The sequence below is a fragment of the Daldinia loculata genome (assembly GCF_022478755.1).
Source record: "Daldinia loculata strain CBS 113971 unplaced genomic scaffold F4817scaffold_10, whole genome shotgun sequence".
Classification (NCBI taxonomy): domain Eukaryota; kingdom Fungi; phylum Ascomycota; class Sordariomycetes; order Xylariales; family Hypoxylaceae; genus Daldinia; species Daldinia loculata.
In genome coordinates this window covers 317,498-329,629 of record NW_026054864.1, presented here as the reverse complement: position 1 = coordinate 329,629, position 12,132 = coordinate 317,498, and the positions used below count along the sequence as shown (strand labels likewise).

The following is a 12,132-nucleotide window of genomic DNA, read 5'->3' as shown; positions in this document are numbered from 1 at the left end:
AATGTCCCAGCCCTGTACACCCCGCACTCGCACCCGGACCCCTCGAAACTTGTACGCGCAACTAACAACTAGTAACTCCATCGCTAATTTTGAAGCGGTCCGCCGCCCAAGAAGCACCAATTTTTGGGGCCTAGCACCGCTGATCCGCGTGGATCAGAACCCCGTCAACAGAAAAAAAAAAAAAATATCGCGAGGCAACGCGCCGCTAGCATGTTCCCGGCCTCCACTACTATCCATTGTGGGTGGTGGTACAGCATGATCGATCAGGGTCTATTTTGCGCCGGCATATCCCGTCTTCGTCTCGACTTACCACCACTGTGTAGTTCTCGCAACGCTATTAAATTATTCTTCTCGCCGGCCCAGAATCGGTTGGCCCGCACGAAGCCGGAGCGCGCTCCTTTACTCTAGTCTCTCCTTCTTTTTTTTTCTTTTTCTTTTCTTTTCGTTGCTCTCGTGTCTCATTTCTTGTCTCGCCGTACCTTGAGGCGGAACACGGGTAGCTGCAGTGTAGCATTGGCTGGTTCTGATCTCGCTGTTTCGAGCCTAAGATCGCCTCCCAATGCGGCCCTTCGCAGTCTCAGAACGTTCTTAGTCCTTTTTAGCTGGTGATACTAAGCTGACAATATCTTCGACTCGCCACCAACCACAGCTATCACCACCGTCCCGGATGCTGGGTCCTGTGGCTGCTGGGATGCGTATTTTCAGTTTTTCTTCTTTTGCCCGCGGTTTGCTCTGTGGTTGCCGATATCCGCGGACATGGACTAACTAACCTAGCTCTTCCAGACGCAAATCCTCCACCGAGATGCCTCGACATCACCATCCCTTCGGTAAACTTCGTGGCTTACGGAAGATTACCTCGCAATTAGTATCTTCCTCAGATTCTTAATTCACCCTAGCAAGCTAGACGGAAAGAACCGCTGTATAATTTCCTACGAAGCTGGGGTTAGCTTTGTCCTAACACGTTATTCCTCGGAATTCTCATCCGCGTGGACGATCAAAAAACGAGCTATCCTTTTTAGCCTCGTGTGTGCTCCGTTACAAATACTTGCTACACTAGGTCTTCTACGCCGTAACACGCGCGTGCGAGATCATGTTGCGCAGCCTTAGACTGAGTAGTGGACGATGGTCCTGTAGCTGCCCAACCGTCGTACGAGCCTAGCTTCCGACCCCGAAGCTGGTTACTGCCGTGATCGCACAACTTCACTGCATACGTACGAAGTATTCTGTAGAACGATGGCTCTACTATGGATCTCGTAGTATAAGATCACGGAAAGTTACACACGTAGGTAAGTTGGAAGAAGCGGAGATAGCAAGTGAGCAGAGATTACAAATTCTTGAAGCATGATGTGTATACTGTCCTATTAGTTTTACGTCACGGATGGAACCTAGCAAGCAAGCTATGTTATGTACAAAAAGCTAAACGACGCCGAACGCTTCTCCGTTCTCCCTATACGTATACTTCAATCCATGCTAGTGAATCCTGCATTATAGGATCTACAGTTCATCATCAGGACAATCGCTGCCCGAGTCTGTCTACAACAGCACCGATTCCTATATATAGCAAATGAATAACTTCGTAATACTCAATACGTAACCCCCGCCTCCTCTTGTTCATGCGTCCGAATAGTACTGGTCGTCGTAAGAATGATGGTACGGTGCGTTATTAGGACCCGAAGAGGGCCAAGCTCCGCCGGCTACGTTGTCCCTCGATCCCCAGTAGTTGTCCCTGATTCGGCGTTCCCGCTCGAACTCGGCCCACCGTTTCATGGTGATCTTGCTGCTATCGAATTCGCCTTCGTACTCAATACCGGCCTTCTTCGTCTTCTCACCCGCAGTCTTTCGGGTATCACCCCACGAAAAGTCGTCAAACTTCCAGAAAGCGTAAGTTGGGAGTACAAAATTCCAGACTGGCAGGGACAAGAGGTAGATAAACATCCACACGACGTATGACCACGAATGAGCCGTGACAACGATGAGGACGGCCGGAAGACCAAGAATCAAGCCAAGGAGGATTAGCGGAATGACTTGTACTGGGCCAATAATAGAGGAGATGACTAGAACCATGTTAAAATAGAGCTACGAGACATCGGATTAGGGATATGGCGTGAACTTACCGACATAGAAGGTGAAAGCGATGGCTGCGGGAAGAACCAAAGTGCCCATCAACTCGATGAAAATGACAAATTGCATACTAAAGCAGAATGTACCACAAAGATCCTTAACGAGAACTAGTTCCATCAAGTTATGGATCGTGGAGTTAATCCATCTTCGTCTCTGAGAGAGCAAAACGCTGAATTCGTCGGGGACGGTAGTTTTGCAAACGGCCTGAGGGACGAAGACTTGCTTACGTTTGGGGAAAGTTCGAAGCATGAGAGTAGTCAAGTATCGATCTTCTCCAAGAAGCAAAAGATTCTTTCGGTGTAGAGTATCAACAACGTTTTCCGAATAATGCTCGACAACGTCTGGGTTGGCCAGGATAGGAACCCAGTAATTCTGCGCGCCCTTGGGGGCTTTGATGCGATACATGCAGAAACAGCCGGGAAGACAAGTAACACCACCGAAGACAGACTCGAAGGACTTGGACAAGTGATGGGAGACAAAATATTCGAAGACTTGAATAGCCGATACCCAACTCTGTCTCTTGTTGGCAATCTTGGTCTCGCCACAGAGTCCCATGATATCAGGGTCGCGAACCATCGCGCAGAGCATATGGGTCAGACTGTCGGGGAACACCTTGGTATCGGCATCCACCATGAGAACCGCTTCATAATAATCAGGAGAAATACCGGTTACTTTCCAAAGTCCATTGAACATCTCAAATTCGAGTTCCGTCATGCGCTCATCAAACATAACCTTCTGCAAGAACGACATCAAAATAATTTGACTGTCACGCTTGCCTCGGTTACCGGGCTTGGACTTGGTAGCTTCGTCAGGCGTGCCACACTTGACCACCAGCATCATGGGAACCCTTTGCTGTTTTTCTACCGGAATGGCGGACTTAGCACCGTAGTCGTAAAACCCAGCATACACCTTGGCCATGTTGTGCCTCTTTGAACCACTGGCTACGGCCACGTACGAGAAACCCTGGACTTCCTCGATAGGTACGGTGAGATCCTTCATCATGCCAAGAACAAAATCGGGTGTCGTCATACTCTCGCCTTTACCCTTGATCATACCATCGCAAATAACGATGAGGACCTTGTGGCTGTTTGGATAATCTGTCATGGCAATTGAGTCCAGCGTAGTCCTGATACCCATTTCACCTTCGGAATAGGCCGTAACAAGGCAGATGGAGTGAATTAAGGGGAAGCCGAAGGGCTGGTAGTCAGAAGGCGGCTGGGGCACCACCGCTTCGTGGATGAATCCAGCGGGGCCGTAACCATCCATCGGGCTAGCTGTACTACCGTACGGATCAGAACGGAGCATACTCGTCCTGCTGTCGTTGCCCTGCTTGTACATCGAGTTAGGGTGGAGTAAAGGCCCAGTCGAGGCTTGGCTTGCCATAGTCGTCGGCTGTGGTCGTCTGGGGTTCCTGTCAGTGCCGTAGACAGTTGAGAATCGAGACGTCGTAGGTAAGAAGGCGCTGGTACGTTTGCTCGTTCTATCAGAACCCATATAGCTGCTGCCCACGTCTCCGGGCATGCGTGGTGGTGCTCGATAGATATCCTCAGTCCAGTCCTCGATTTGTCGATTCCGCTTCTTCTTATCGGCCGATTGCGAGGTCTTAATAGCAGCATACTTGCGACTGATAAACCATTGAAATATCAGCGCCAAGCCGAATCTTGCTATAACGACGGACAGAATTAAGATTAGAGACACGTAAAGAACTACTTGGGACGCGATGCATCCGACTGTATCTGTATCTATGGTCCCAACCTTTGCAATCTCTTCGAGACACCCAGCTATCTGTTTGTCGGCGGGTTTCTGGAATGCTCGGGTGATATCGCGCCCACGAATTGCTTGGTTGGCAGGCGAGTTCTTATCTCGCAACTCCTTGAACCGGTTCGGAATCTTGACCTCGTCTTCGTTGAACCAGTTGAGAAGATCTAGATCAAGCACGTTACCAGAGTACACAACCAAGTTCCGCGAGCTATTTTTTATATCGTCCCAGGTGAAGAACACATCGCCGGTGCTATGAAGTTGAAGATAGAACGTATCCCTAGCTTTCTGAGTGGTGTGGCATGCGTAACCAGGACTGTCGTACGGCCAGGTAAAATTAGGTTTAGATGAACCATCTTGGTTAAACGCTGTACACGGAAAATACCAAGCGAGCTCGTCCGGATCGTTAGCGTTATGCGGAACGTCCGAATTGTCCGCCAATGTAACAAGGCCTTTGCATTTACCGTTAACGTTCTGGAAGAGAAAGCTGCCATCCATGCCGCCGTAATGGGTAGGCAAATCATATAAAACATTGGGAAATGAACCGTCCTGGCGAATTGGGATACCCTCGGCCGGAGGGTGACCAGATCTCGTCAGATCGTAGGCACTACCATGGAATATCATGTAACCAGCAGAAACGTCATTGATATGAAGACGTATACCAGGCGAGGCGCAGACGGTTTGCTGGAAGCCAAAGGTCAAGTAACCAACGAAAGCCATGATGTACAATATAAGACTGATGAGACCCATCTTTTCCCTCCAAGCCCTCTTCTGCTCCTTTGCATTAAACCCACAACATCCTAAGATAAAGTCAGGGCACCAGAAGGTGACGATAGCGCAGTATACGTTCCAAGCGCTCGGAGGACTAATAGTCTCTTGCGACTTCCGGCGCTTAGCATCCTTGGATTTGGAAATTTTAGGTCCTGACGAATGCCGTTTCCGTTGTGATGTTTTGGGCTTATGCTTCTCGTCGTCCCCGCTGGGTTTCCGTCGAGGAGGGGAGCTGTCCGAAGTAGCATCGATAGTCCGTTCGCCAGATAAATCTGTCCTTGCTTCTAGCTCCTCATAAAGAGGATCGTTTCCGGTGGAGGACGGAATTGTCTCCATATTAGCGGCATGTTGCCGATAGTAATAATTCGGATGGTCCTTGTCGATTCTGTTCCTTTCCGGTCTTATGAGACTCCTCTTGCGGGTCGGTACACCACTAGGAATTTCATCTGGAGAAGTCGGCGAAAGAGGTGATTTGTCTGTAGTTGCGTTAGGATTCCTAATTGTCTCAGCAAAAGAATTTCCCGATGGCGCACGCTGGTGTGAGGACGGCCTCCGGCCGGGAACAGGATAGTATCCAGTTTCTATATCGGAAGGACGGGCGCGTCTCGACGACGATTGTCGATAGGAAGTCCGATGTTCATATGAAGGACTCGCCGGCCCCGGTCGCTCGGGGAGCGACATGACTTTTGGTGATCAACTGAATAAGGAAGATTATTTGACGAATATTGAGCGATTCTGTATATATCTATGAAGAGTTTCGCGGGTCAAGACGTTTGCTGCTGGTTACAGCACGGACTGGCGGACGTGTCGCAGGCCGACCCTTCGCCTTGACGAGACGCGGATTGGCTCAGGGATGACGGAGGTTGGGACCTACTAAGCACGGAACATGGTAAGAAACATGGTAAGAAAAGATCTGCATGAGTTATGTATGGAGTTATGTATGGAGAATGCGGAAGTTTGCTGGGGATGATGAGATTGCGAATGTTTTTCTTCTTACTTACTGATTTGTTGTGATGGGCAACTGGGCAACTGGTGGTCGGAGTGTTCCAAGTTTTAGCTGCAGCTAAAGGGAGGAGGATCCCTGCACCAATAGGTAACCAACGATCTATGTGAAAGCTTAAAGCCAGTGCTAATTAAAGCTTAAAATGGGGGCGCGAGTATATGAATGTCCGTGACCTGTGACCTGTGACCTGTGACCTGTGACCCGTGATGCCGACTTTTCTTCAAAAACTTCCCCTTTCAACGGCAGTCAACTCTAGAGCAGTTGTTCTCTTAACGGCGCATCAGCAGGATAAACATAACCATAAAGAAGGGGTGTCGTCGAAAGCCCCGTAAGCAATTGCAGGATTACGGACTAGCGGGTATCAATGGGTAACACAGGGCGCCAACTATGAAAGAAGAAGAAAAGGGCTTAGCTAATCGAACCTTCTGCCCTGTAATAAATTGGAGACGGCCGATCGCATCAGTTAGACGACCAGAAATTAGGAATATTGCAGTTTAAAGCCTTGAGCGAGAGTATAACAGCTACGCAAAAAGAATGCAATAAAACGAGAGTAAGACGGAGACCTGACAATAGCGAAAGTAAGAGCGAAGGTAAGAGCCCCCGACTTGGTGACCCGAAGGGAAGGACAATCGAAGCGATCAGACGGAGCAGTGGTGGGTGAGGACGGTGATGAAAAGGGACAAATCTTGCCGTGCTAGCCACGGCGAGGAATCGGGGAAAGGGGGCTGCCTTGCACAAAGTACAGTGTGGTCTTTAAGTTAGGTACACAGTCCATTCCAGGTCACTATAGTAACCTTACGTCATCATTCTCGCATTACCTGGAGCTGCTAAGTCCGATCCTATATGCGCAGGTACAACTTTTCCAAGTATGTACCAATAGCAGTTATCTTGCTATTCATCAGCCGACCAGAAAAACTCGATACGTATTTATGAGTTATTAATCCTAGACCAGCCCATAAATGGAATTGTGTAGGTAATTGAATACGAATATTCATGAATTTGACTATTGTAACTCTGGCTAACCGCGCGAAGCAAGAAAAGAAACTTGGTAGAATTTCTCAATATTCTAGCCGTCTGGCTACATATTACTAAAATATACTACATATCTAGGCTAGTAACCTAGGCTAGTAACCTAGGCTAGACTTGTAAACCGCGATATGCACATCTCAATTAAAGCTTGTTAAGTGCTAAGCGTCGGACTTAATACCCAGGCGGCTGGGTTAAAACTTTAAGGTTACCTAGGTACAATAAGTTAGGCGGCAGGGCGGGCGTGGTAGTTGAATTATTAAGGAATGCCACCTGCCAAATTGTTTCGAAGAAAACCCCTAAGATTAGTGACAGATGGTATCTATTCTGTATATCCAAGTACACTTTTGTCGCAACGAAATATCAGGTCGCGGCGCGTTCATGTTCAAGATACCCCCGCCTTAAATAAATCTCTATGTAAAAATCGACAGAGATGAAACAAAACGATCTACCTAGATCTAATCTCTATGGCATGCTTAGCGTGTATCATCAAGTTTAGATCAAATATGCAGCCTCGACAACTATGTACTAGAGGGCCCAAGCAAAAGAAGACGAGGATAAAGAACACGTGACGGTTCGTGGCGCCTGGCGGTCATACCATCATGTCCCCGTTGTGTCGCCATGTGGGTTCATGCAAACTTCAGCACGTGGTCTCAATACATATGACGGTTGTTTCGTGAAACGAGAAAGGAAGTGAACGGGCGTTTCCGTTTCCCAAGGGGCCCGGCGACATGTCTGTTGGTCTTTTTAAGCAAGCTCTTCCTAGCAGCTGAAAAAAGGAAATGAAATAGATAGGCTGGAAAGGTCCTGGACTCGGTGCCAAGACAAGAAAACGTAATGACACCATACGATTTGAGGTTGGCGACAGAGACCGGTTGTTATTCTGCTACCGCTAAAGCACTATTGAGTGCGCCTAAGCATAGCACCCACAACGGCGCGATCCAAAGCTCAAACCCAGCTAGAAACCCGCTTGACATGGCATATTCAAGTGACAGACAGGAGGTGACATTAAAGCCGGCGGTTAGATAGACCAGATTGTTGCCCGACGCTATATAAGTGTATATGCATATAGCCTTAGCCGTGTTGCCGAGACTTCCAATGTTAACCGCTTCTGTGTATCGTATCACGCATATCGTAGTATACATATGCGTGTACGACAGAGTACGAAAGCAGCCTTACGTGAAGTAAGAGATGAAGCTCACGTACAAGTGACGCAGCAAGCTGCAGGCTTTTGAATACCGACCTATACCAGATATATGTAAGTACATCGGATGTAAGTAGGATGTAAGTATGTAGGGCACAACTGGATCCCCGGGTCGAGATGACTCCGTTTTTTGCCCTTTGTGCGCCCGAGTTCGTATTACTGCGCGTGGTGTTGTCAGCTTTAGCTTTACGAGAAGAGGGATTTTTTCTTTGCTCATTCGGGCTCATTCTGACTTGACCGATGTCGAAGATCTCTATGTAACATCTCTGCATTCGTCATCCTTCGTCACAAGCAGTTAAGAAGGGTCCATGTTGACAACGCCGGCTTGCTTCATACGGTAACTTTGCTGTTTAACATATAACTAACTATAGTGGAGAAGAAGGCCGCGGAAATGTGAGTACGCTTTTCGACACGGCTGAGATTGACAGGACAGGCCATACCAACGTTAGCTGGTTAGCTGCGTGATTGGCGCAATCATCGATGTTACATCCCCTACGGGTCTCGCCAGCAGAACTCTCGATCCTTCGCACGTATAAATAGACAAATCGATACATTGTTTGCAGAGGAACCACTTTATGTTTGGTTTTGTCTTGGTCCTTGGAGACGGGGAAATATAGGCGTTATATCGGATTTCCATAGGCTATTTAGTGTTTAACTAGGAAAGTGATCAATTTTCAATTTTCAGCTCGATTTGTAACGAATTGCATGTTGAGTTGCATAGGGAAAAAAGGTATTACCTAGTACAATGGAGCAATGGAGCAATGGAGACCCGTATTTTAGGTGGGCAGGTGGGGAGACTGGGGAGAACTCATCAGAGCTCTTTACAATGGAAGCCTGCAAGCCAAGATACTTTATGTACAATACATCCACATTACATGTCTCCGAAAAGTCGCTAAGTATACGAAGTTACAATATGTATGTACCCCGACTAGGTGCATGTAGCCACCCCTAAACTCTCTACCAATTACCTCCGACCGACCATCGAATCGAATTTAGGTTGATCGCTTTGTTTCGTCGACCTGCAACATTCAGTCCCTCGTTTTTCTAATTACATAGTACTGCTGTTTTTCTAACATCGCACATCGTACAACAACCCTACCAGCGGCTGTAGCCTCAGCTTTTTACAGCTCTTCCGCCCAAGTTTTTTCCTGTCGTTATTGCTTTCTTGTCTAGAATTTGCATCACCAATTAGACTTATTGTCCGAGATACCCCGCGGCCATAGATACAATAACTTTTTTCAATTTTTCTATTTGGTTCGACCCTGTTGAAAACCCCCGAGCCCTGTTCCCCGTCCACCCAGCCGACATCCCCCCGGCGTTCGCTCATTACCAACGATTGAGTTATATTAGAGTTATACCGGCCGAACAACGATCACTGCAGTAATTCTAGAGGTCCAATATATGTGATGTTCGCGGAATCACAATAGAAACGAGCCTGCTGCGAATCAATGCTTGGGTCTGGGCTACGGCTCTAAGGACTACCTGTGTTCATTCCTCTCTCCTCGTTAGCCATTGCGGCCGCGAATCTCCCTGAGCAATGGCTACGGTTACGAGTCCTCCGACCCCTTCGACCCCTTCGACCCCAGCTGCCTCCTCTCCTGCCAGGTCTATTCACCGGAAACCTCTGCCCGTACCAAAACTCCCTCTCGGTCAACATGATCGTACCGATTCTCGAGAGAGCTTTGCCGACAACACCCTGCCGACCGATACCATGATCGACTCGCCGAAAATCAGAGAGTTGCCCGTGTCTCCGGTTAGACGAAACTTTCAACCGGACAACTGGGCGCAGCCGTCGAACGCGAGTATCGAGAGCTACCAGCAGGCACAGCGAATGTCCTATCCAATGCCTGCAGCTGGCGACGCGCGAGACATCTCGGGGTCTTCAGATGCGCCTTTTCTTCCCCACAGTAGTACATATAATCAGCCCAGTACATATAATCAGCCCAGGACTTTGACGCCTAAACAGACATTTGCTACCGACCTTCCTCATAGATCGGGCCAGGAGAGTCTTCTAAGTCCTACTCTAGCTCAGACTGAAGTAGGGTATGCGGAAGCTTCGGCTGCGCCGGAGCCGGACGGCCGAAGCTTTAGTGAGAGCTCTCGCAGCGATGATCCAAATCGACATAGTCGCGAATCAGATGCAACCGCGAGTACGCAGCAGCCGACACCTACTGACTCGTCTGTCGAGACAAGCGCAAGTTCAATTTCAGGAGGTCTCAACGAAGCATGCGAGAGCCAGCTTATCCCAGATGAGACATTTCAAGACTCTTTTACTGAGAACTCAATACAAGGCAGTCAATCAGTACCTCAGTTGCAGTATCATCACCAGCCATTTCTTCCGCGAGTCTCCAGCGTGCCAATTGAGTCAAATTCGAGGAATTCCTCCAAGTCTGATATCCTCTCGGATCCGACCATGCCTATAAATCGCCATTTAACCCCAAACTCTTTCATGAGGAGAAGTTCTATGCCCCGGCCGCAATCAGCATATTCCGGATATTCCGAATTGGGCCCGCGCGGACGGTCGCCGAGTTACGGTGCCGTTCATGCGCGCACCCCTTCCGTCCATTCTCGCAGGTCGCCTGAAACTAGACCGACCTCCTACGCAGAATTGCTTAACGTGCCGTATCCTCAGCAGGCTCCAGCTCCCATCACATTTGACAATTCTTACCTGCGCAACAATGTTGGAAGTAACGCCTCCTTATTAAGTGCGCAGAAGACGCTGGAGATGTATAGGCAAAACGTGAAAAAGACCAACGACTTCTCTATTCAGTATTCATTCGCTATCTTTTTGATCTCTACTGCGCAGGAGCAAGGTTTAGAATTTGAGGAACCTTCGCGGAGAAAGGGTACTCCGAATAAAGAAAGTCCGGACTCTTCGCCATTAGAGTTGGTCCGTGAAGCTAAAAGTATATTGACAAGGTTAGCCAATGGCGGCTATCCCTTTGCACAGTATTATCTAGCCGATGGCTTTGCGTCGGGTCTGTTCAACAAGGGCAAGGAAGATTATAATGCGGCGTTTCCCCTCTTCGTTTTGGCTGCGAAACACGGTCACGCTGAGTCTGCTTATCGCGCCGGACTATGCTACGAATTTGGATGGGGTTGTAGAAAAGATCCAGCCAAAGCAGTTCAATTCCTACGAACAGCCGCATCCAAGAATCACCCAGGCGCTATGACGAGACTTGGAAAAGCTTGTCTCTCGGGAGACTTAGGTGAAAATCGGTACAGAGAAGGGGTTAAATGGCTGAAGCGAGCCACAGAGGCAGCAGACACCGTGTATAATGCCGCCCCATATCATCTTGGTGCATTATACGAAACTGGATATGGCGATGACATTTTTAAAGACGAAGGCTATGCTGCTGAGCTATTTACACAGGCAGCCGAGCTCGGACACCCCGAAGCAAGTTACCGCATGGGAGACGCGTATGAACACGGTAGACTAAACTGCCCGCGAGACCCAGCCTTAAGCGTTCATTTTTACACCGGGGCAGCAGAGCGTGGCCATGCCGCAGCCATGATGGGGTTATGCGCCTGGTACATGGTCGGCGCTGATCCCATCTTGGAGAAGGACGAGGAGGAAGCCTACGAATGGGCTCGTCGGTCAGCAGAACTTGGTGAGTTCCCAGTTAGACACCCGCTTTCCCTTAGTATATTACTAATCGAGTCGTCCTAAGCAGGCTTCGTAAAGGCTCAATATGCTGTTGGTTACTTTACCGAAATGGGCATAGGGTGCCGCCGCGACATTCTCGAAGCCAACGTTTGGTATGTCAAGGCAGCTGATGCCGGTGATGAGCGGGCTAAGCAGAGACTTGCTGCTATTCGGGCCGCTGTGAGCGGCGGCGGGATGCCTATGGACGTCGCCCCACCACGTAACGCGAAGATGAAAAAGAACCAGACGAAAGACGACAAGGATTGTGTTGTAATGTAATACGTTCATACGATGGAGCTCGCTAGTTACGAAATGCTGGGGATTTTTGATGACCAAGCCCCACCGTCAAATACCAGACATGTCTATGTTGGAAACCATGCAGTACTCAGCAAGCAATGCGCCTTTTTTTTTTAGAATATCCAATGTCCCAACCCCTATTCAGGGGTCTTTAAGTTGAGGAGGCCGATTTCGAAGCAACACATGGGGAGGTTCACGTGGTAAACATTGCGATTGTGAGAGGCAGGAAAGCAGGAAACTTTCATTTTTGTCCTAGACCAAAAGATTCCGCCCCCTTTTTTTTTGTAAAGGGTCACGGGCGGCCGG

At 48.7% G+C, this 12,132-nt stretch overlaps 2 protein-coding genes across 2 annotated transcripts; one reads left to right on the top strand and one right to left on the bottom strand.

The window, feature by feature from the left end:
• Nucleotides 1-1,062: 1,062 nt before the first annotated feature.
• On the bottom strand, nt 1,063-5,645 carry F4817DRAFT_14401 (glycosyltransferase family 2 protein). Its single transcript, XM_049297899.1, has 2 exons — nt 2,115-5,645; nt 1,063-2,054 (listed from the first exon to the last, which is right to left on the bottom strand). Exons 1-2 carry the CDS (start codon nt 5,329-5,331, stop codon nt 1,612-1,614), a joined length of 3,660 nt encoding a protein of 1,219 aa, XP_049161479.1. The 5' UTR covers nt 5,332-5,645; the 3' UTR covers nt 1,063-1,611.
• A 3,670-nt stretch (nt 5,646-9,315) lies between these two features.
• On the top strand, nt 9,316-11,886 carry F4817DRAFT_14310 (HCP-like protein). Its single transcript, XM_049297886.1, has 2 exons — nt 9,316-11,494; nt 11,558-11,886. Exons 1-2 carry the CDS (start codon nt 9,421-9,423, stop codon nt 11,806-11,808), a joined length of 2,325 nt encoding a protein of 774 aa, XP_049161478.1. The 5' UTR covers nt 9,316-9,420; the 3' UTR covers nt 11,809-11,886.
• The last annotated feature ends 246 nt before the right edge of the window (nt 11,887-12,132 follow it).

Bases quoted from the DNA above. Each gene is read 5' to 3' on its own strand.
- F4817DRAFT_14401 (XM_049297899.1), bottom strand. From the start codon at position 5,331: ATGTCGCTCCCCGAGCGACCGGGGCCGGCGAGTCCTTCATATGAACAT. The intron at 2,055-2,114 runs GTAAGTTCACGC...ACATGGTTCTAG, and splicing joins CGCTTTCACCTTCTATGTCG to TCATCTCCTCTATTATTGGC.
- F4817DRAFT_14310 (XM_049297886.1), top strand. From the start codon at position 9,421: ATGGCTACGGTTACGAGTCCTCCGACCCCTTCGACCCCTTCGACCCCA. The intron at 11,495-11,557 runs GTGAGTTCCCAG...CGTCCTAAGCAG, and splicing joins TCGTCGGTCAGCAGAACTTG to GCTTCGTAAAGGCTCAATAT.